Raw genomic sequence first — 18331 nt, forward strand, 5'->3', positions numbered from 1 at the left:
GTGCAAAACCCCCGAGTTCCGCCATTTCCTGGACGGGCACCGCCAGCCCTTCTCAGCTCCCGCCCTTCGGGCGGCGTACCGCTGCCTCCGCGTTCCTAAACGGCGCATGCGCACCGGGCATGCACATGCGCGATAGGGCGGGGCGGGCGGCGCGCATGCGTGGAGGCGCTTGGCGTCTCTCAGGCGGTGGATTGGGAGGAGGCGGCGGCGGGGCAGCAGGACGAGGAACTGCTCCAGCTGCGGCTGGGAGGGGACGGGGAGACGCCCGGTGGTGCGTGTTGGTCCTATGGGGCCTTGAGGATACAGCCCCGGTGAGAGAGGGGGTTTCTGCTGGGGCGCAGAGCCCGTGGGAGGATGGAGGGGCAGGCGGCTCCGGGCGCTGGCGGCGGCGAGGAGCCCCTGAGCTCCGGCAGGATGAACCCGAAGCGGAGTGGGCGCGCCGCGGAAGAGGAGAGCCGGAACAAGCCCAAGCTGGTGAGCGAGCTGTGGGGCTGGGAGGGGGCAGGGGACGGCCTGGGGACGAGGAGGAAGGCGGGGGAGGAGGAGGCTCGGATGCCGTCTTGTTGCTTCCCAAGTAGAGAATCTGGGGACGAGGGGCGTGCGGCCGGGCCTGGGGGGTGCCGGGCTTTCAGGAATTAAAGGCTCTTTTTTTTTTTTAAAATCCTTTGAGCTTCGGTGACGGTTTTTGGGTGCTCTTTGGCAGAGGGAGGTGACAGCTGGAGGGGGGCGTGCGGCGCGCTGAGGGCCTCGGTGTGGTAACGCACCGGGGGTGGTCGCTGACAGGAGCCGGGAATTCCCATGTTCTCCGTGAGGGGGGTGATACGGGGAGGCTTCTCGGCGGGGTATTGCTTGGGCCATCCCTTTGGGGAGAGGTGGGGTAACAACGTTGTTCTGTGAGCAGGACCTGTTGGGGTAACCTCTGTCCTGCTCACCTTTTGAGTGAAAGACCACAGGTTTTGTGGGGTTTTTTTTCTGTCTGGGTTGAATCATCTAGAATATCGGTGGTTATGATGCAAGCGATCTGCTTCCCAAGTGAACTTCTGAATTAATGTGAAAATAATTTAAAAATTTGGATATTGTCCAGTCTCTTTGGAAAGATCTGACAAGCTTCTGAGCACACAAATTCTCTTTAGGAGTGTAGAGTTTGTTCATTATGCCTGTGCTTTTTGACTTAAAAGAAGATATTTCTACTTACAGGCCTGATAACTTGAAACATAGGTACATTTCAAAGCCAACAGCACTGGATTGTATCTCACTTCATAAATGCAGTAGCAGCAAAACCAGTTAATATGACTGTTTACTTGTAATTGTTCCCTTCTGTTACTTACACTTATTTGTTTTAACTTAGAATCAACTCATTTTAGCTCAGTTCTCTGATGGATTTTCAAGAGCAGTGGTGTAGCAGACACTTAAAACTTATGTGGCTTTTCTTATTGAGTGGAATACTAGTTACAAACTTTATTTAATCTGTGCAAGGGTTTTCACAGATAGTGGTAAAACTAAGTGAATATGTGAGTGCTCCCACCTTGTGTTCATTTCATCAAGCATAGTGCAGCAGAGCCTTCGGCTGATCAGCCTGAGAACTGCGGGGGTTTTTTTGTCCCTGAAAACTAAGTTAGAATGCATGTGGGGAAGATGTTAAATTCGTAACGTATGAGGCATTGAAAAGTTACTGAAGTTACAATTATTTAAAAGGATGACAGAAAGCCAGAATACTGAATAACTTGAAGTGTGCTTGTATTCAAAGTGACCATGTGTATCTTAGCAAAAGGTAACCAAATATGATGTCTTATTTTGTTTTATGGTGTTACTGGAAACAAACTCGTACTTCCTTGCGTAGGATAAATATAAACAAACTTCTTCATATAAACAAGATGTTTGTTTATGTTTATACTACCTTTACTATTTCCTAGCTAAAATATCTAGGAAGGCTGCTTGAAGATGCATGCAGGGAAGTGATTTAAAAATCGCACAGGAAAGTGCTTCCACTGGAAGCTGTGGACACAAATTTGAATTTTGCTCTAGCAGAGGAGAACACTTTGTTCTGAAAGAAATATGTAATTTAAAAAATCGAAGTGAAATGAGCTCAAAATTAGATTGAACAGGACAACTATTTCCATTGCATGTTCTTTTCAGTTATTCTAGATTCACTAGAATAGACTTTTATTGTTACCTTTAGTGGAAAAAGTACATTATGTTAATATTCGACTTCATATTCAGTCATATACTTTTGTTTCTTGAGGGAATGATTACAGTCCAGCAGCAACACGGATCAGAGTAGTGGTATGTTGCTTGAATCGGATACCTTCTGAAAGATAGTTTTGCCCTGAGATAAAGTGACTAGCCTCTGATAATGTAATTGAGTGAATGGGTTGAATAGGAAAGTAGATTTTTGTTTGTTTGTTTGTTTGTTTTTGTTTGTTTTGTTTTGTTCTGGACACGATGTACACAAACGGTGTATAACACTGACATGAAGAGGGATTTACCTCTGAGGAAGAAAAGGGGTGGGATTCAGGTGTGTTTTAAGTTGAGGCAGTGTGAGTGGACAGCCACATATATCAATTACTGCCATGGGTTTGCAAGGGAAGAACAAGACTGTAATCAGGAAAAGGCTTCATCCATTATATAGGAGAATAATCTTACTAGATTTTGCTGGCTTTAATTTTGAATGAGGAATTGGTTCTACTGAGGCTAGCAATATCTTTAGGTACTCAGAGAGCAACCTTACTTGTACCTCATCCCTGTTCTCTTCACTGTGCAAATAAGATGAAGGTATATTTGGGACTTGTGTAAGAGAAGCCACACTATTTGTGCAAGTGTCATCGCTGAGTTTGTATACAAAGCTTCTCAGAGTTTGGTGTGGAGGTTTTCTTGGTTCAGCTTCATAACTTACAATTCAAGTTTCAGTAGAGTTATAGAGATGAATCAACCTGCACTCTGTCAGTTTGTTGTGTATAATTCAAGGAGCTCTACAGTGTGCTGCGAGGAGCGTGTCTCTTTTCCAGAACTTATTTCACCCATCAAGTGGAGTGCTGAACAAGGGCTTTGTGGGAGAGGGTGTGCAACTACATATAACAGAGGATTTATTTTTAATTCCTGGCATAGCAGCTGAAATTAGGCAAGTCATTGGGAAGAAGTCTATGGGAATGATTTTTATACGATAGACTAAAAATGGCTCTAGGTGACTGGGAGCTGGGAAAGCTGAAGTCATTATTTTGGGGGAAGGGAGACTCTAGAAGAAGGTGGAAGTTTTTGTTTCCCCACGCTCTCCATCTGCAAGTAAAAGGTGGGCAATGGTGCTTGGCCTGCAGAAGCATAGTGGTTTGGTGGTTGGTTTGTTTGTTTGTTATTTGGGTTTTTTTAAGGACTGAAGCCTGATCAATGGCATTTATTCCTGATTGACAGGAAGTAACACTAGGCTATCAAGAGAGGATCTGTGCTAGAAAAGAAAATGATGGTTTAAAGTATTTTTCTGTAAGATAATTGATGTGTACATATGCACACAAATAATTGAAGATGGGCTATATTAGAACTACTAATTCCATTTTTTTCTGCTTTAGGTCATTTTGAGAGTCATTCACGTTTCATATAATTTGTTGAAAGTGACAGAACTGCACAATAAAAATTTAATTCCAGTTTTTATACTAGTAGTGTGTAAACTGGAGTATTTTTCTAAAGTTTAATGTTTGTCTTATGAGCACCTTGACACATCACAGCTGCTGAAGGAGCTCTGATTTAATCTTTTTTTTTTTTCCTCATTTTTTGCTGGCACAATGACTGGAGGTGGGAATGGGTGCCTGATGTTTTTGTCATTACTTTTGTTTACAATGAAATGGGCAGAAAAAAAATAAATTGTTTTGGCAAACAGTCATCTGATCTCATGCCAGCCCTCAGAATAGGCTGGCATGAGATGGCAATGAGCAGTTACATTCTTAACAGGGTTTGGCAATGTGCTTGTTTTGCTTGTTTAAAAGTATGCTTGTTATACTAGGGGAAACAGACTAAATTAAGGTTGTCAGGGAGATTACTGGGATTCCTGTGTTTGTTAATCCTTAACTTAGATAATGTTTGCTCTCCTTAACACTTCAGTATCACATGGGAAGTATATAATTCTGTTGGGTACCTAGGAAATTGGTAAGTGCTTGAAAGTGTTGGGTCTGACTTGACATAGCTATCGTAGCTTAGCTGAACCCAAAGTCTTATCAAGTTGTTAATCTTTTTAGCTGAGAAGTTGAAGCCAGGCTTTTTACAGAAGTGCATGAGAGAAGAATGGGAGACAGAGGTCATAAAAAGGAGCAGGAGAGGTCGCTGGAGAGGAGACTGAGTATAAGGGGGGGAAAAAAATCATTTGAAGGATGATTAAGCATTGGTTGACCAGAGACACTGGAGTCTCCGTCCTTGGAGGTTTTCAAGACTTGGAGACCTGGACAAAGCCTTTAGCAGGCTGGTTTGAATTGGGTGTTGACCCTGCTTTTTGGGCAGGAGTTTGGACTAAACTGAGAAAGGAATGAGATCCTTTCAAACATCTGTGATTCTATGAATCAGTACTTGAAAAGAGATGTTGTAACAGGATTTGTGGTGCTTCCTGACTGTTAGAACAGTGGCTAACTAGAAGTTAATATGGCCAGTGGTTTTTGGGTGTTTTTTAATACAAGTTAATACTATATCGTATTGGTTTAGTATTAGCATAAGTAGAAATATTTCTGTGCATGTAGTGGCTAGTGCCACGCAAAAAGCATGCTCCATTACCCCCAAGTTCACTTCAGGTTTGTGTGGTAGTTGTTCAGTGATAGATACTCCACTTAGCTACAGACTAAATTTCTGAAAGAGGCTGTCTTCTGAGTGTGATGCTGTCTTTAAAAGTAGATTAGGAGAAAGATCTTGTGTAACATGAAGAACAAATTGTTAGGGGTAAGAGAGAGCTTATTTAATTGGAGAGCAAGTGGATTTGGTGATTCATCCAACAAGGAGCAACTCGTACTTTGTTTTAAAAGCAGAAATTGTTTATGCTTAATACTGAAGTCTTTTAAACCCCGTGAGCTTTGAGATGAATCAAAAGCTATGAACTCAACATTCTGACTAATGTGCCATAAACTAGCGTCAAACAGTGGAATAAAAGCTTTTATCAGTTAGCTTTAAAACAGAAGTAAACTGAATGTGCTTGGGAGGATAGGTTTCCCTGGCTACATTGCTCCACCCATATCAGTGCAGGAGTTAACGAGTGCTTCAAATTAGGTGTATCAGTCACTGTCAGACAGGCTATGTGTTACAGGACCTACATCGTACCATCACCTTTGACTCCTAAGGTTGTTTGATGTCATTCATTCTCCTGTAGAGAGATAATGTGCTTTTTACACATGACTTGTTTAGACGTTTGTATACTGCATACATGAACTATGAGTCAGGTTGAGCAGAGATTTTTGGCAAATGAATAAGATGTATTACGTTTGAGATCATAGTGTCTCTGAGTAAAGTCAGTGCATGCCTGCAGAGGGTTCTTGCTTCAAGTATATGGTTGAGGAAAAAGTGAACTGAAATGGTTGTGTTTTAGAAGACTCTTGGTTGTCTTAGATCAAAGTCAAGATATGCCAGCAAGTGAAGTTAGTTAGGGTGCAACCATTACTGAAGAGTAAAATTAATGTCTTGGGAAAATTTGGTTCTGTTGCTGAAAAGTATACTGATTAGGCACTACTTCTAATATGGTAGGGTAGGGCATGCTTGGTGCTCATGTTTAGGTAAATGCTTTAGCTTTTAATGTGAATTGATATTGACACTGTTTAAATGAGGTGGTAGATACAGTGATAAACCTATCTGCTTGTGGTAATTAAACTTCCTGAACTACTACTTGTAAGACAAAACTGTAGAGCTATTCTGTACGATACAGGAAGCTTTGCAAACAAAGCAGATTCCACTTAGGCAATGTTAAAGACACTTACAGTGAGAACTGACAGTGTGCATGTCAAATAGAAGTGATGTTTTCTGAGATTTTAAGCACTGTGGTGCGGAATATCCAAGTTATTGAGCATGAACTTTTGTTTTTATATTACAAATAGCCTGTAAAGCATGCTAATGATATTGTGATTGCTGATGACCCAGTAGAAGGAAAAGATAGGCTTAAAAATGTTGGGTGGGTTACAAGATGACTTCATCTTTTCTGCATCAATTGCAGTTCTTTAGAGGTAAGCCATAATGGCTAATAACTTTCCTCTAATTCTTTTCACCCCTGTCCAAATTTAGAGGTAAAGTAGAACAAGAGATGGCAGTTGCTGCTGAAGCAACTGAGAATTTCAGTTGGTTATTCATCAGTTTACTTGTTCAAACTTAAAACCACAAGAAGTTAGGAAATTACTAAAATGAATGTTTTTACGCAGTTCCTTACAACTTGTATATCATGGTCATTCTTTGCATTCAGTATTTTTTTTTAATAATTTAGTAACTTCATTTTGGAGGAAATAAGTTTTTCATTATAAAGGGCTATGGTGGTAGAGCAGATAATTTTGAGAGAAGATTTAACAGTTGAAGGACTTTCTTTAGTATTTGTGTAGCAATTTATAAAGTTGCAGGTAGACAAAGCTAACTGGTCTTAAAAATGCATGTTATTTTTGTATCAAACTGATCTTTTACTTAAGATCTTGTGATCAAGTCGCTTTTTCCTACAGTATTGGTGGAGTGAGCACCTCTAGGTTTCCAACTTTCAAGCGTAACTTCCGAATAGGTAGAGAAGCAGAATCTTGCTTGACAGAAGTAGTACTAACACAGTCTGCAAGGCAATATATTATACTTGTTAACTGTTAATTAATTGTATAGGAGAGAGGGGTGACAATGAAAGAATCTGCTTAAGGCTGTGCTGCTGCCTCAAAAAAGCTGTCTCCATACCCACCTTGGTGCTCTACTGAATTAAGTTTTTGTGCAGCAGTGGGACAGACAAGATCGTGAAACTGAACCAGTCAAAAAGCCTCCTTTTATTATTTATTCTTATTTGATTATTTGCTAGAACTAATAAGACTAGTGTTATGGCACACTAGAATTCCTCCTTTTCTATTTGTTTGTCTAAAATTCATCCACTAGGACTATTAAATTATGATTGTGTCTGCTTTTCAGCTGTCTTCTCATGATAGCTGTTTAGTTGGACGTGGTGTGAAAGCACCACATTGTATGCGCATGGGCAGATCTGAAAAGGATTTGCTATGGCAATTAAATGATATTGTAACCTACATCGTGATATAAATCATAAACTCATCTGATTTATAGAAATTGAGAAATACCTTGGAAATTCAATTCCGGAACAAGCCCACATGTGGGAAATGTTGAACGGTTTGATACAGCTACTGAAGGTCTTCGGTCCACCTAGGTGTGGTAATATTTGGTCTTAAGGTGTAGTGCATACTGTAATATCACCACACCTTCTCTGTTATATAAAACAAAAATGTTCTTGAGAGTTTCTACTAGATATGGGCTCTTCCTGTGTAAATAGGAAACTGTATTTTTTTATTAATTTCAGACTGTTCTGGGGGAGAGTGGGAGAAGAGGAAGTTCAAGGTGATGCATGTGACAGATGGCTTTCTTGTAAGGTTCCCTTCTTGGTCCTTTTAGTGATCCTCAGAGTAAATAATTGGAGACAAGATGGTATTGGAGAAAGTATTAGGTATGCTGAATGTGATGCATGTTTGCTGCTTGTAAGTGTTCTTTGCATAGAGTTATCAGATATGGAGGACATCAAAGATGGAAAAATGTTTTTATTACTAAAAAATATTTTCAATTTATACTTCATAAGTTAAGTGTGTTGAAACTTGTTTTGAAAGTGGGGAATGTGTGAAAGTCACCAGCTAATTAAAAAAAATGTAATTGAAAAGAATCCTGCCTTCTATTCCGTGGTGATTTTTGTGTGTGTGTGTGTATATATATAATTTTTTTAACACATGTACTCTTACTGCTCTCCTAATTGTAGTGGAAATATGAAGTTATGTCCTTACAACAAAACCAAATTAACATATTTAGTTTACCCTTTTATGTGAGAATAAATACGGGAGAACTTGCTTGAGGAATGTGAAACTTTCAGAGCAGTGCTACGTCGTAGTTAAGAACAAATTTCAAAATAAAAAAAGTTAAGTTTGAGACAGTCGGGGAATAGAACTGTAGAATCCCAACACTTGGAGCTACAGGGCTGTAGCTGTACAGCCAGTAAAGCAGCAACTGTGATTCTAGGTTACGTAGGCCACGGGAATTGCAGTAAAGGTACTGGTGAATGCAGGTTGGTTTCAAGGTACACAGGCCCATTCTCTCCTGTTTCTTTGTTCAGGGATTAGCTAGTCAGATGTTAATAACTTTGTCCTGTATGGGATCACATAAGCAAACACGCATCATAATGCATATTTAGGCATGAAGATGAGAGGAAATAACCACAGACGTTGAAAGTTCTTGAGGATACCTTTTTGTCACAACTAGTTAGTTATGTGTTTACAAGTGGCTCTGTATAAATTCATGTTGGTCTCTCAGGGATGGTTGAACAAGACAAAATAAGTACTTTGGTCAGGAAAAACATTAGTTCTGCAGTCTATTATTCTTTCTTAATGTGGTAAGAACTAATGGTGGTTGTTAGAACATGACCTTTAAAGATGCCTGTGTGGTTTTTTTTAATGAGTGCAGCTTTGTGAGGAACAAATACTAAGCCAACATGAGATTCACTAGATTCTAGACTCCTAACAACAGATATAAGTAGTTAGTTCTTGTACAGTATAGAGTTTCCTGCTTTCCTGTCTACATTTTGGTTCTTCATATTCTCCTGCTGTGAATTATTTTTATACCTATAAAATTGAAGTAACTTCTAAAATACTGTGGCTTCATAATAGAACTGTGCTGGTTGTTTGCATTTGTAATTGTGTGAGTGCATGAGTAGAGGAGAGCTTGACAGTTATTAATAGTTGAGACAGTTACATGCAGTGTTCCAGTTGCATTAGAACAGGTAAGTATTTGCATAAAGAAGAAAAAAAGATGACAGCATATCAGGCTAAGCATATACACTGATGCCATATACATTTTAATTTTTGTGCCAGCCACGTTTAGAGGGCACATTAAAAACAAGAGGTTTAAATACAAAATCTGAAACTCAAAGGGTAAACCCATGTCAGCTGGCCAAGTTCGAAAGTTAGCACATGAACTCAACTTAATTGAGATCCTTCAGTCTGCGTCTGTCCCTCTTTGTAAGCCATACAGTAGCATTTCTATTATTTTGTATACACTGAAGTAAAATTTACATACAATAAGAACTGTTTTCGTAATCATTGCAAGTCTTTGCTTATAAAAGCCTTAGCCACTCACAGATTGAGTGAACTAATGAATATGACAGATTAGTAGAAGGTAGTTTATAACCAGACTTCAGACAGAAGTTGCAACCAAAGCTTCAACACTGAAGCACCTAGTAACTGATTTTATCCCAACTTTGGTGTCAACACAGTGCTTTATTTCTGGTACTGCTGCCAGTCTTAATTTCCATAAAACCAGATTCTGCTTTCTGTTTTTTTGTTTTATTGTATAATGGGGCAGCAAGAGCTGTTGCTCCCAGGCAATCCACTTTACTAGAACTGCTTCAGTTCCTCCGTTCCACTTCTCTGTGGCAAGTGGATCTTCCACTGCTTTATTCTCATCAACAGAAAAAAAGTGAGATGTGGAAACTCCTTTTGATTCAGCACACAATTTCTTGGCTGAGCTAGAAATATACCAGGTAATGTCTGCTGCAGTCTCTCTAACCTTTACAATCCTCCGTTCTCTACTATTCTACCATCTTCCAGCAGTGCAGTTTCATTTTTATTCTCCAGTTTATTTACAGCTTGATGGAGGCATTCCCAAACTAGAAAGGTAAAGAGTACAGCAGTAGGCTTTGGTGAAAATTTCCATCTGTAAACCAGATATACAATTTTGATTTTCATATTTTACAAATACGCATTCACATTTGAACTTCAGACAAAGCTTAGGTGGATAAGACAGGCTTCCTAAATCCATTACGGTTAGTTTACAGTATTCTGTGATTCAAACTAATTCCTGAATGACTTGCAAGATAAGCAGTAATCCCATCAGTTAACATTATATATTTAAAAACAACTGTTTTGTGAATTTATGGGAAAACTTGTATGAAAATCATGTGGGTGTTCATGGGTAACCTAAGCACATACCACACTTCAATATTATGATAAACCATTTTTTTTTTTGCTTACTTTCTCCTTTAGCAGAAGATGACAGATTCTCCGTAACCTGTTACAAGCATCTGTAATCCTCCTGAATTCCTGTTACTTCTTAACAGGGAATCTCACCTGTACTGAAGTCAAATGATACTATTGGCTTTCTCATTATTATGTACAACATAATTCCTCTCTATTCACGTGCTGCTTCATTTCCTACTTCCCTGAAGGACAAATAATCTTCTCGGGAAGCTGTTATAAATAGGAAAGAATAGGAAAAAGAACAGAAAGCCCTTGTGTGTATTACAGCAGCTATAAATTCAGTTTAACCCGATATGCTTTGACTATTGGGTTGCATTATGGTCATGCCCGCAGAAATTACTCAATCTAGAATTTCTGTTCTTCAAGGAAAAGCCAAAGTTCCTTGTACGGCAGCAGCATTGCTCATTTTTTCAAGTTTTAGTATCACATCATTTATTATTAGGGGAGAAAAAAGTAACTTTACCATCAACTTTTTTTTATGTAGGGATCAAATACTGCTCTGATCAAATACTTGCTTTTTGCTAGGAAGTCTGTGTCTTGGAAGACAGACAGCATTATTCTAAGAAGTTGTTGACATGATCCCTGTGACCATATGTTCCAAGATTGCTGGGTACAGACAAAATGAATAATGTTCACAAGTAATTCCTGCTTCTTTGGCTCACTTCATCCCTTCCACTGCCAGTTCCTTTGTGGGCTGTGTTTCGGTTGGTTGGATTTTGTGGGGGTTTTCTTACTATTTAAAAAACAACCCAAACAAAGCAAATACATGTGTCCTCACTTCCTCAAAGTCTGTCAAAACTAAAATACTCAATTTTTAAGGAGCTGCCCAGTATCCAATGAAGCTCTTCACAGTATAGACTTTCTGTCAACTTTTGCAACTTGCTATGAGGCTTTTGCTTTGTTTTTAAGTGTATCAGTTCTCTCCTAACAGATACATTGTACCAGTTTTATCATCTCCTCAAATGGTATCAGAGAAAAAGTCAAATGGGCTGTGACATTTAATTCAGTGTTTACTGTATCCGCAAGAGGAAGAGGTGTTCTAGAAAACCAACAGCATGCTCAGTTAAGAATCTTCCCAAAACTATCTCTACATATAACAGGAAGAAAAGTATATAGAAGTTGAGCCTGTCACTGGTACAGGGGTATTAGGCTATACTTGCATGTACTGTGAAATAGGAAGCAAGTAAGCAGGAATGAAAAAAAAAAAAAAAATTTGTGCAAAAGTACTGCAGAATTTTCTCAAAGCAGTTTCTCAAAGCAGTTTATGCTTCGTTTTTCAGAATGATTTCAAAAGAACTCTTTCACTGTCAAGTTAACTGGTCATTGCTCATCTTGAAAGAAAAACCTAGGTTTCAGCAAAAGATTAATCCCAGGTTCAAAGCATATAATTGTAGTTAAAAGGGCTGCATGTCTACAAAAGGGTAAAAACAAACTAAGACCATACTTCAGTAAGAGTGAAGATGAACCTTGTCACAATAAAAAAGGTGTCTCTCTTCAGAAAGTGAGGTATAAAAGGGGGCGGCCTATTCTCACTGCCCTTAATTGACCAAACTCAGTAGCTTTATAATAGCTTTCACTCAGTCTGAGCAGCTCCACAATGTGTCTGAATGAAAAGCCACTTGCGCTCAGGAGAGCCCAGAACAAGGAAGGAAGATGAACAGCAATTTGATGCACATCAAGTATTGCTGTCTAGCAAAACTGGCTTTGTTGTGCTGCTGCATTGAAAGCGAAGAGCTCAAATCCACTGCTTGTATCTAAGCGTAAAATTGAGATCAAGTTTGCACTTAGTATGTCAAGAATTGCTTTGACATAGTTTTTCCAGTTTAACTGTTCCAGAATGTTTCAAAAGCACTTCACAATAATATTATACCAAAAAAGCAAAAGCCAAGTTCCCTAAAAACTCAAATCTCACAAGTCAAACAATTGCATTTTTGGAAAACAAGCACCAGAGATACAGGGCTGAATATGGTACTGACAGGCACACTTGACAGAAAAGCATCAGGCATGCAACCAGTACAGGAAGCATCTAAACCATCCACTTACTGCACTAGGAGCTGTTCTGTGTTCATTTTTAATTAAGTCCCAGAAGTTGATCCAATGACTATTCAGGTGACTAGTTTAGCAAGTGATCTCAGTTTATTTTCCTAGGAAAAAACACTTTCTAATTTTCTTTCAAACCAACTGATTTGCTTGCTGTAGATCTAGTAAACAGAATATGGTAATACTGGCAAGCAATCCTGCCCAATACCAATACAATAGCAACCACTTGGACAGATGGCTTCTTGTCTAATAAAGAATATCTGGCACTCTGTACAGGCACCAAATACATGTACAGAAAGGTACATGGGTGTATCAAAGGATTTTTGAAATTATTCCAATGCACTTCTAATCTAGTAGTATTTTACTAAAGGAAGCTTAGGAAGTGCAGCTTTTGAAATAAGCTTTCTTATCAAGCAAAGCATGAAACGTAATTGGCACTCAACTGTCTGAATCCTGTTTTTTTTAAATACAGTGTTCTTCAAGAAAGACCATTAAAGTTTCCATTCCTAAGATTATTAGATTGGACAGTGAAATTATTTAAGCCCAAAATAAATGCAGTACTAGTCTGCAGATGACCCAAAAAATAAAATGTATATGGTAACAGTGTATATGCTTAGCCTGACGATTCAAGTATATGAAGTAGAATTCCCTTACTTATTTTCCCATTTACACTGCTGACAATTGGTGCAGTCCCATATGCTGTCTTCATATTGTCAAATGTGACTTCTTTATGCAAATACTTACCTCTTCTAGTGCAACTGAGACACTGCATGTAACGTGAGGTCTTCCTGGAGCTACCTGTAGTTCCTATGCAGAAACTTTGTATCAATTTCTGTTGCTACACTTATCTTATAGAGATTTGCCAGACTGTCCAGAATCCTTACGGTGGAAGATTCTTAATTACACCTTTTTGGGCCTTAAGGACATGTAGACATGGAGTTTTGTACCTACTTACTTGAGTGAGTTGAGGTTGGTGGTTTTTGGTTGTTGTGTGTGTGTTTTTTTTTTTAAGAGGTGTCCTATAAAACCTTCTGTTGGTTAATGATTATGCAATGCCACACACATTTCTAAATTAAGTGCTAAAACCGGTGGGTAGAATTGCTGAATAAAAATGGAAGCTTCAGACTAAAATAAAAGGTTTTAAATCTTTGTTGTGAGGGCAGAGTTTGCCATGTCTCTTAACCTTTTTAAAGATCTTGATTAGTTAAATATCTCTTAGAACATTAAACGTGCATATTGAGGCTTGTAAGCTAGTACACACTTCATAAAAGCAGTATTGCAATGCTTGCTTGTTGTGAAATTTATGAATGGAATTATGACTTGGCTCTTTCAAAAGCCTAGTTTGTAAAAGTTTTAACTAGCAAACTGTTGCTTGATAGTTTTAAGTGAGGAATTTAAAAGCTGTAGAGCATCCTGAAGAGAGACAGTTCATTCATGTATACTGAAAAGCATGCTATACTGTCACAAGACAATTTTCCAAGATGCTCAAAGGAAAACCCATCTTGTGTGATCACTAGATATCAAAATAAGAAACAGATTCTGGCTGTACAAAGTGCTGTATAAAGAACTCGCCAGTTACGTAGCATAACTGTTACAAACTCTGCTGAGCCTATGCTGCTTTAGTGATGATAACTTACCTGATATGGTTGGTGCAGAGACTTGATGGAAAATGTTTGGACTCTAGCAGTAGCCCTGGAAAATGCCCAAACTTATTTTATTTGCCTCTGCACTGGCTAACGTGAAAACTGTCTCTTCTAACAGGCTTTCTGAAATTGTTTCTACAGTAGTCTAAGCTGATCTGACTGCTCACTGTCCTGGTGCCACCCTTGCCCTTTTGTCTCACAACCAGCAATTTTGTTGGCTTCGATTGATGTGAAACTGCAGCTTTTGGAAGAAGCTTTTAGTTTTGCTCTGATTTTTAAAGCTTGCTTATGAATGTATGCCAATAAATTATTGGTTGAAACAAACTTTTCAAAACAGTAATGGCAGTTTGAGCTACAAATAGAAACAACAATGTTAGTTGAATTGTCTTCCTCGACTCCTTTGTATCTTCACTTACAAAACTGTTGAAATTAAGGCTAAGTTTGCATACAGTTATTTTTTTCAGCTTCTGAATCAATTTGATTTTTGGTAAAGGCTTCTTTGAAGCCATCTGGAAAAATCAAATTTTTTGAACAGTCCATTTGCCTTTGGAGTGTGATAGTGTTTTGCCAATCAGACAAAAATGAGGAAGCCGTTTCTGTTTCTCTCAACCTCCATTTTTAGTCAGACCAGACTGCTACTTAGGTTCTCTCTGTTCCCCTTGCACAGAGACACGGTGTGGAGGTGTCCCTTTCCCTCATCCCTTGAAGATCAGACAACGGCATTTGTGAGGGCGAGTGTCCAATATGATTAACGTGCCTCTGGCCCGTTTTCCCCTCCCTCCTGTTTGGGAGCAGTGCTGAGGCACTCAGTCTCCCAGCACTATGATTAAAGAATTGATGCCCTCTGCTGTTAATAATTACCAACTTGGGTGACCCTCTGGCTTTATTTAGCATGAGGAGTTGTCTCACTTCTTTTCCTAGTATTGCTCATTTCTGGATGGTCAGTCTCCTGGGGAAAAAAGCAGAGTAATTGGGGAAAACAAGGCAACTTCCTGGTTGGGAAGGTGGCTGCCATCCTCCAGTCTAACAGCACTGACTCTCTGTGCTGTCAACATGAATAACTTCCCAGCTTCATTTTGGCAGCCTGGTGCAAGGTGTTCAGATGTTCCTTGGTCTTACTTTGTAGTGCCCCAGGGAATGTTTAGCTTCATGTTCAGGTTACAGATTAAGCCTTAGTTTAATAATTTAAATAATGCATATTTAAGGAATTTGTGAAGCGAACAGCTGCAAAGCAAACAAGAATTTTCCATGTGGTATCATAGAGCCCAAATGCAAATGTGCAACAACAGTAACAAAACTATTAGTGTTGCTAACTTCAAGGATCTTTGATACACCAGATGGATTACAACGATCATTTCAAGTTCTATTTGAAAGCACGGTGAATGCTCTGTGAAGTGCCGAAAAGATTACTATAAAGCAAACGTTTTGTGAATTATATTTTTACTAATTTTATTAGTAATGCCAGGTATACTTTGTCATGGATAAAGATCTTGAAAGTCCTAAATGAGTGTGTAGTTCTAGTTTCTGCACATCAGCTAATGCGACTCAGGTATCTTTTCACAATTTCCTAGGTACCTTTTTACATTTAATTACAAAATTGAATATGTTAACAGATGGCTAAATTGTCTAATGGGAACATTACTCATTCTCTGTACTGAAGAACAGAGTTTGTAGGAGTGAATTCTATTTTGTGGCTGTAAGACCTAGACTCAAGTTGCACACAACTTTTTGTACTTCAGATATTAACCAGTTTTGGTTTTTGTCCCTTTAAACTCCCTTGGTTCAGGTACTCACATGGGAAGTTATTCCTTTCCTGGTTGTATGCAAATTTATTTGCAGCCAGTTAAAAAACACTTATCCTTGAGCGAAGTTTTACAGTGTCTTTTGCAGGTGTTGAAGTCCAGGCAAATTTTAGAAAACAATCATATCAGTTTAAAAACAAGAAAGTTAAGAGAAAGTCAAGTTTCTGTTTGTTACCCTTAGAAAATTAGGATTGCTAGTAGCAGTTGGAGCTGCTACCTGAAGTTGTAGCCTGTGCGCAGAAGTGGGTGTTGCAGCACACCACGATTTGCCTGAGCAGTGTGCAGTGGAGTGAAAATTGCTGTTAAGTTTAGTAGTTACCCAGCTGATCATTGTTTCATTATACATGTGGTAAACTGTGAGTTGCTTTTGATTTTATTTTTGTGGTGGATGTGAGAGTCTTGAGTGTAACAATTAAGAACATGGCAAAGTAATACTTAAATATAATGGAAAGATCAATCAACCCATGTAAACGCACCTTAATTTACAACTCATGGCCAGCTCAAGTGATCTGGAAGGTTTTATTAATACATAAGTTAGAAAAAGATATTTTAAAAAAGTAGACTTGCTGTGAGTTTTGCATTAAAAGTTAATGCAATCATCTCAAGTCGTTCAATTCTTTGAATGTTGACATTGTTACTGCAGTAGCCTGAACTGAGCTTGGATGAGAAAATAGTCATTTTTATACCAATAAATGTGGTGAACTATGGTGAAACTCTACTGGTTTTGTGTGCAAGATTTCAATTACTCTGAATGTTAACATGGCTGAGACTGACCTTTTGAGATAAAAGAATAGTGTGATGCAGTTGCATTAGTATATGCTATGATTTTTGTGTGCCTTATTGTCAGTATCTGTCAGTACTTATGCAAGTAGTGGGATACTTAGAGTAAACTAAAATTGGGAGGAGTAAATAGAAAGTGATATTTTTAGCTATTGATGGACTAGAAAGACTACATTCGAAAGGGAGAAACTCTGTCACTTAAGTCTTCTAAGTGAAGAACCAAGTAAATCAGTAGGAAATAGTTGTTTGAGATATATAGAAGTTGGTGGAAGTGCCGTGGTTTGTGTTAATATTCAAAACTGGGAGAGAGAGATGATATGCTGCTGTCTTAAATTGTATGTCTGTTTATACATATAAATATTAATTTGATATCCCTTATCTGCAAATGTTTTATCATAGAGATTTTTGCAAAACCTTTGCCTTTGGGCTGCTTCTAAAATCAGGGAGTTACTGTCTTTAACAAGCTAGGAAAAGGTTGATTTCTTTTCATCTTGTGATGCTCTGGCTGTCTTATAGATGGCTGAAAGAATAGTGCTAGAGGACTGACTACAAAACCTGCGATATCTTAAACTTCCTCCTGGGGAGGTAAACTACTTTTGGTTTATGTCCTTAAATCAGACTGGAAGTGTGATTTCTTTGTTAGTATAAGAACCTGTCAAAATTGTGTGTCAGTGAGAATCTGCAGGTACATAACTGCCTTGCCTCTGCCTCCAGCTACTTGCAGTTTCTCTTCTACCTGTTAAATGTGTTGCTTATCTTGAGTAGTTACTGGCAGCAGTGTAGCTTATGCACCATAAGGAGATCTGGGAAGTGTGCTTGAGATGTCTGAAAAAATGCTGTGTGGTATCTTGCTTTAGTATTCTGTGTTTTGCCCAGGGGAGTTTGAGTGACAAATGCAATATAAATGTAGAGATGGAGTAGATTATCCTGTTCCAGGTTCTGGGAGAGATTGACAGTACTTAAATGAGAAGGGAAACAAAGACATTTCTAGTACAAGTGACTGCTAAAACGGATACAGAGTTTTAGAACAACTTGCTTACATAGCTGTCTCTGGGTTGAAGTCATGGTTAGACTTTACTTCATTTGGACTTCTTGCTCAATAATCTCCATTAAAAAGAAAAGGTCTGTTTACCAGAGTAACGACATGTTAGTTTTGATTTCAAAGTTAGAGTATTACTTCCTCTTTTAACTCCATACTAAGTCCAGGTAATGAAAATACAGGAGAGGTGTAGCTGCAAGGAAGAGGTTTGAGATACAGCGGTTAGGAAGCTGAAAGGTTGGTGTCAACATCTGGAGTAGTAAGAGAAAAAGACTTTATCCTAGCTGTGTGTACTGGGTCAGGCTGGGATGGAGTTGATTTTCTTCATAGCAGCCCATATGGTGCTGTCATCTAGATTTGTGACCAAAACAGTGTTGATAAAACACGGGTGTTTTGGCTTTTGCTGAACAGTGCTTACCCAGTGTCAAGGCTTACTGTTTCTTAGTGTGCCCTCCCTCCCAGGAGTAGGATGGGGTGGGCTGGAGGCTGGGAGGGGACACAGCCAGGACAGCTGATCCAAACTGACCCAAGAGATGTTCCATAGTGTATAACATCATGCTCAGCAATAAAACCAGGGGCGGCGGGGTGGGGAGGAGTTTTTTCCAAAGTAGCAGGTACTCAGAGGCTGGGTAGGTATTGGTCTGCTAGTGGTGAGTGATGGCTTTTGCATCATTTGTTTATTTATCTTTTTTTTTTCCTTCATTTGTTAAACTGTCTTTATCTCAACCCATGAGTTTTTCCTGCTTTTGCACTTCTGATTCTCTCCCTGATCCTGCTGCGAGGGAATGAGCAAGTGGCTGGGTGGGGACT

General features: G+C 39.0%; 1 protein-coding gene across 1 annotated transcript in view; it reads left to right on the forward strand.

Moving 5' to 3' along the window:
- The first annotated feature begins 352 nt into the window (after nucleotides 1–352).
- Nucleotides 353–18331, forward strand: part of DIAPH2 (diaphanous related formin 2) — a 265679-nt gene continuing 247700 nt past the window's right edge. The window contains exon 1 of the mRNA XM_050902012.1: nucleotides 353–474. Coding sequence (XP_050757969.1) covers nucleotides 355–474 — 120 coding nt within the window. The 5' untranslated portion in view covers nucleotides 353–354. The remainder of the gene's footprint in view (nucleotides 475–18331) is intronic.

The sequence above is a fragment of the Gymnogyps californianus genome, chromosome 9 (genome assembly GCF_018139145.2).
Source record: "Gymnogyps californianus isolate 813 chromosome 9, ASM1813914v2, whole genome shotgun sequence".
Classification (NCBI taxonomy): domain Eukaryota; kingdom Metazoa; phylum Chordata; class Aves; order Accipitriformes; family Cathartidae; genus Gymnogyps; species Gymnogyps californianus.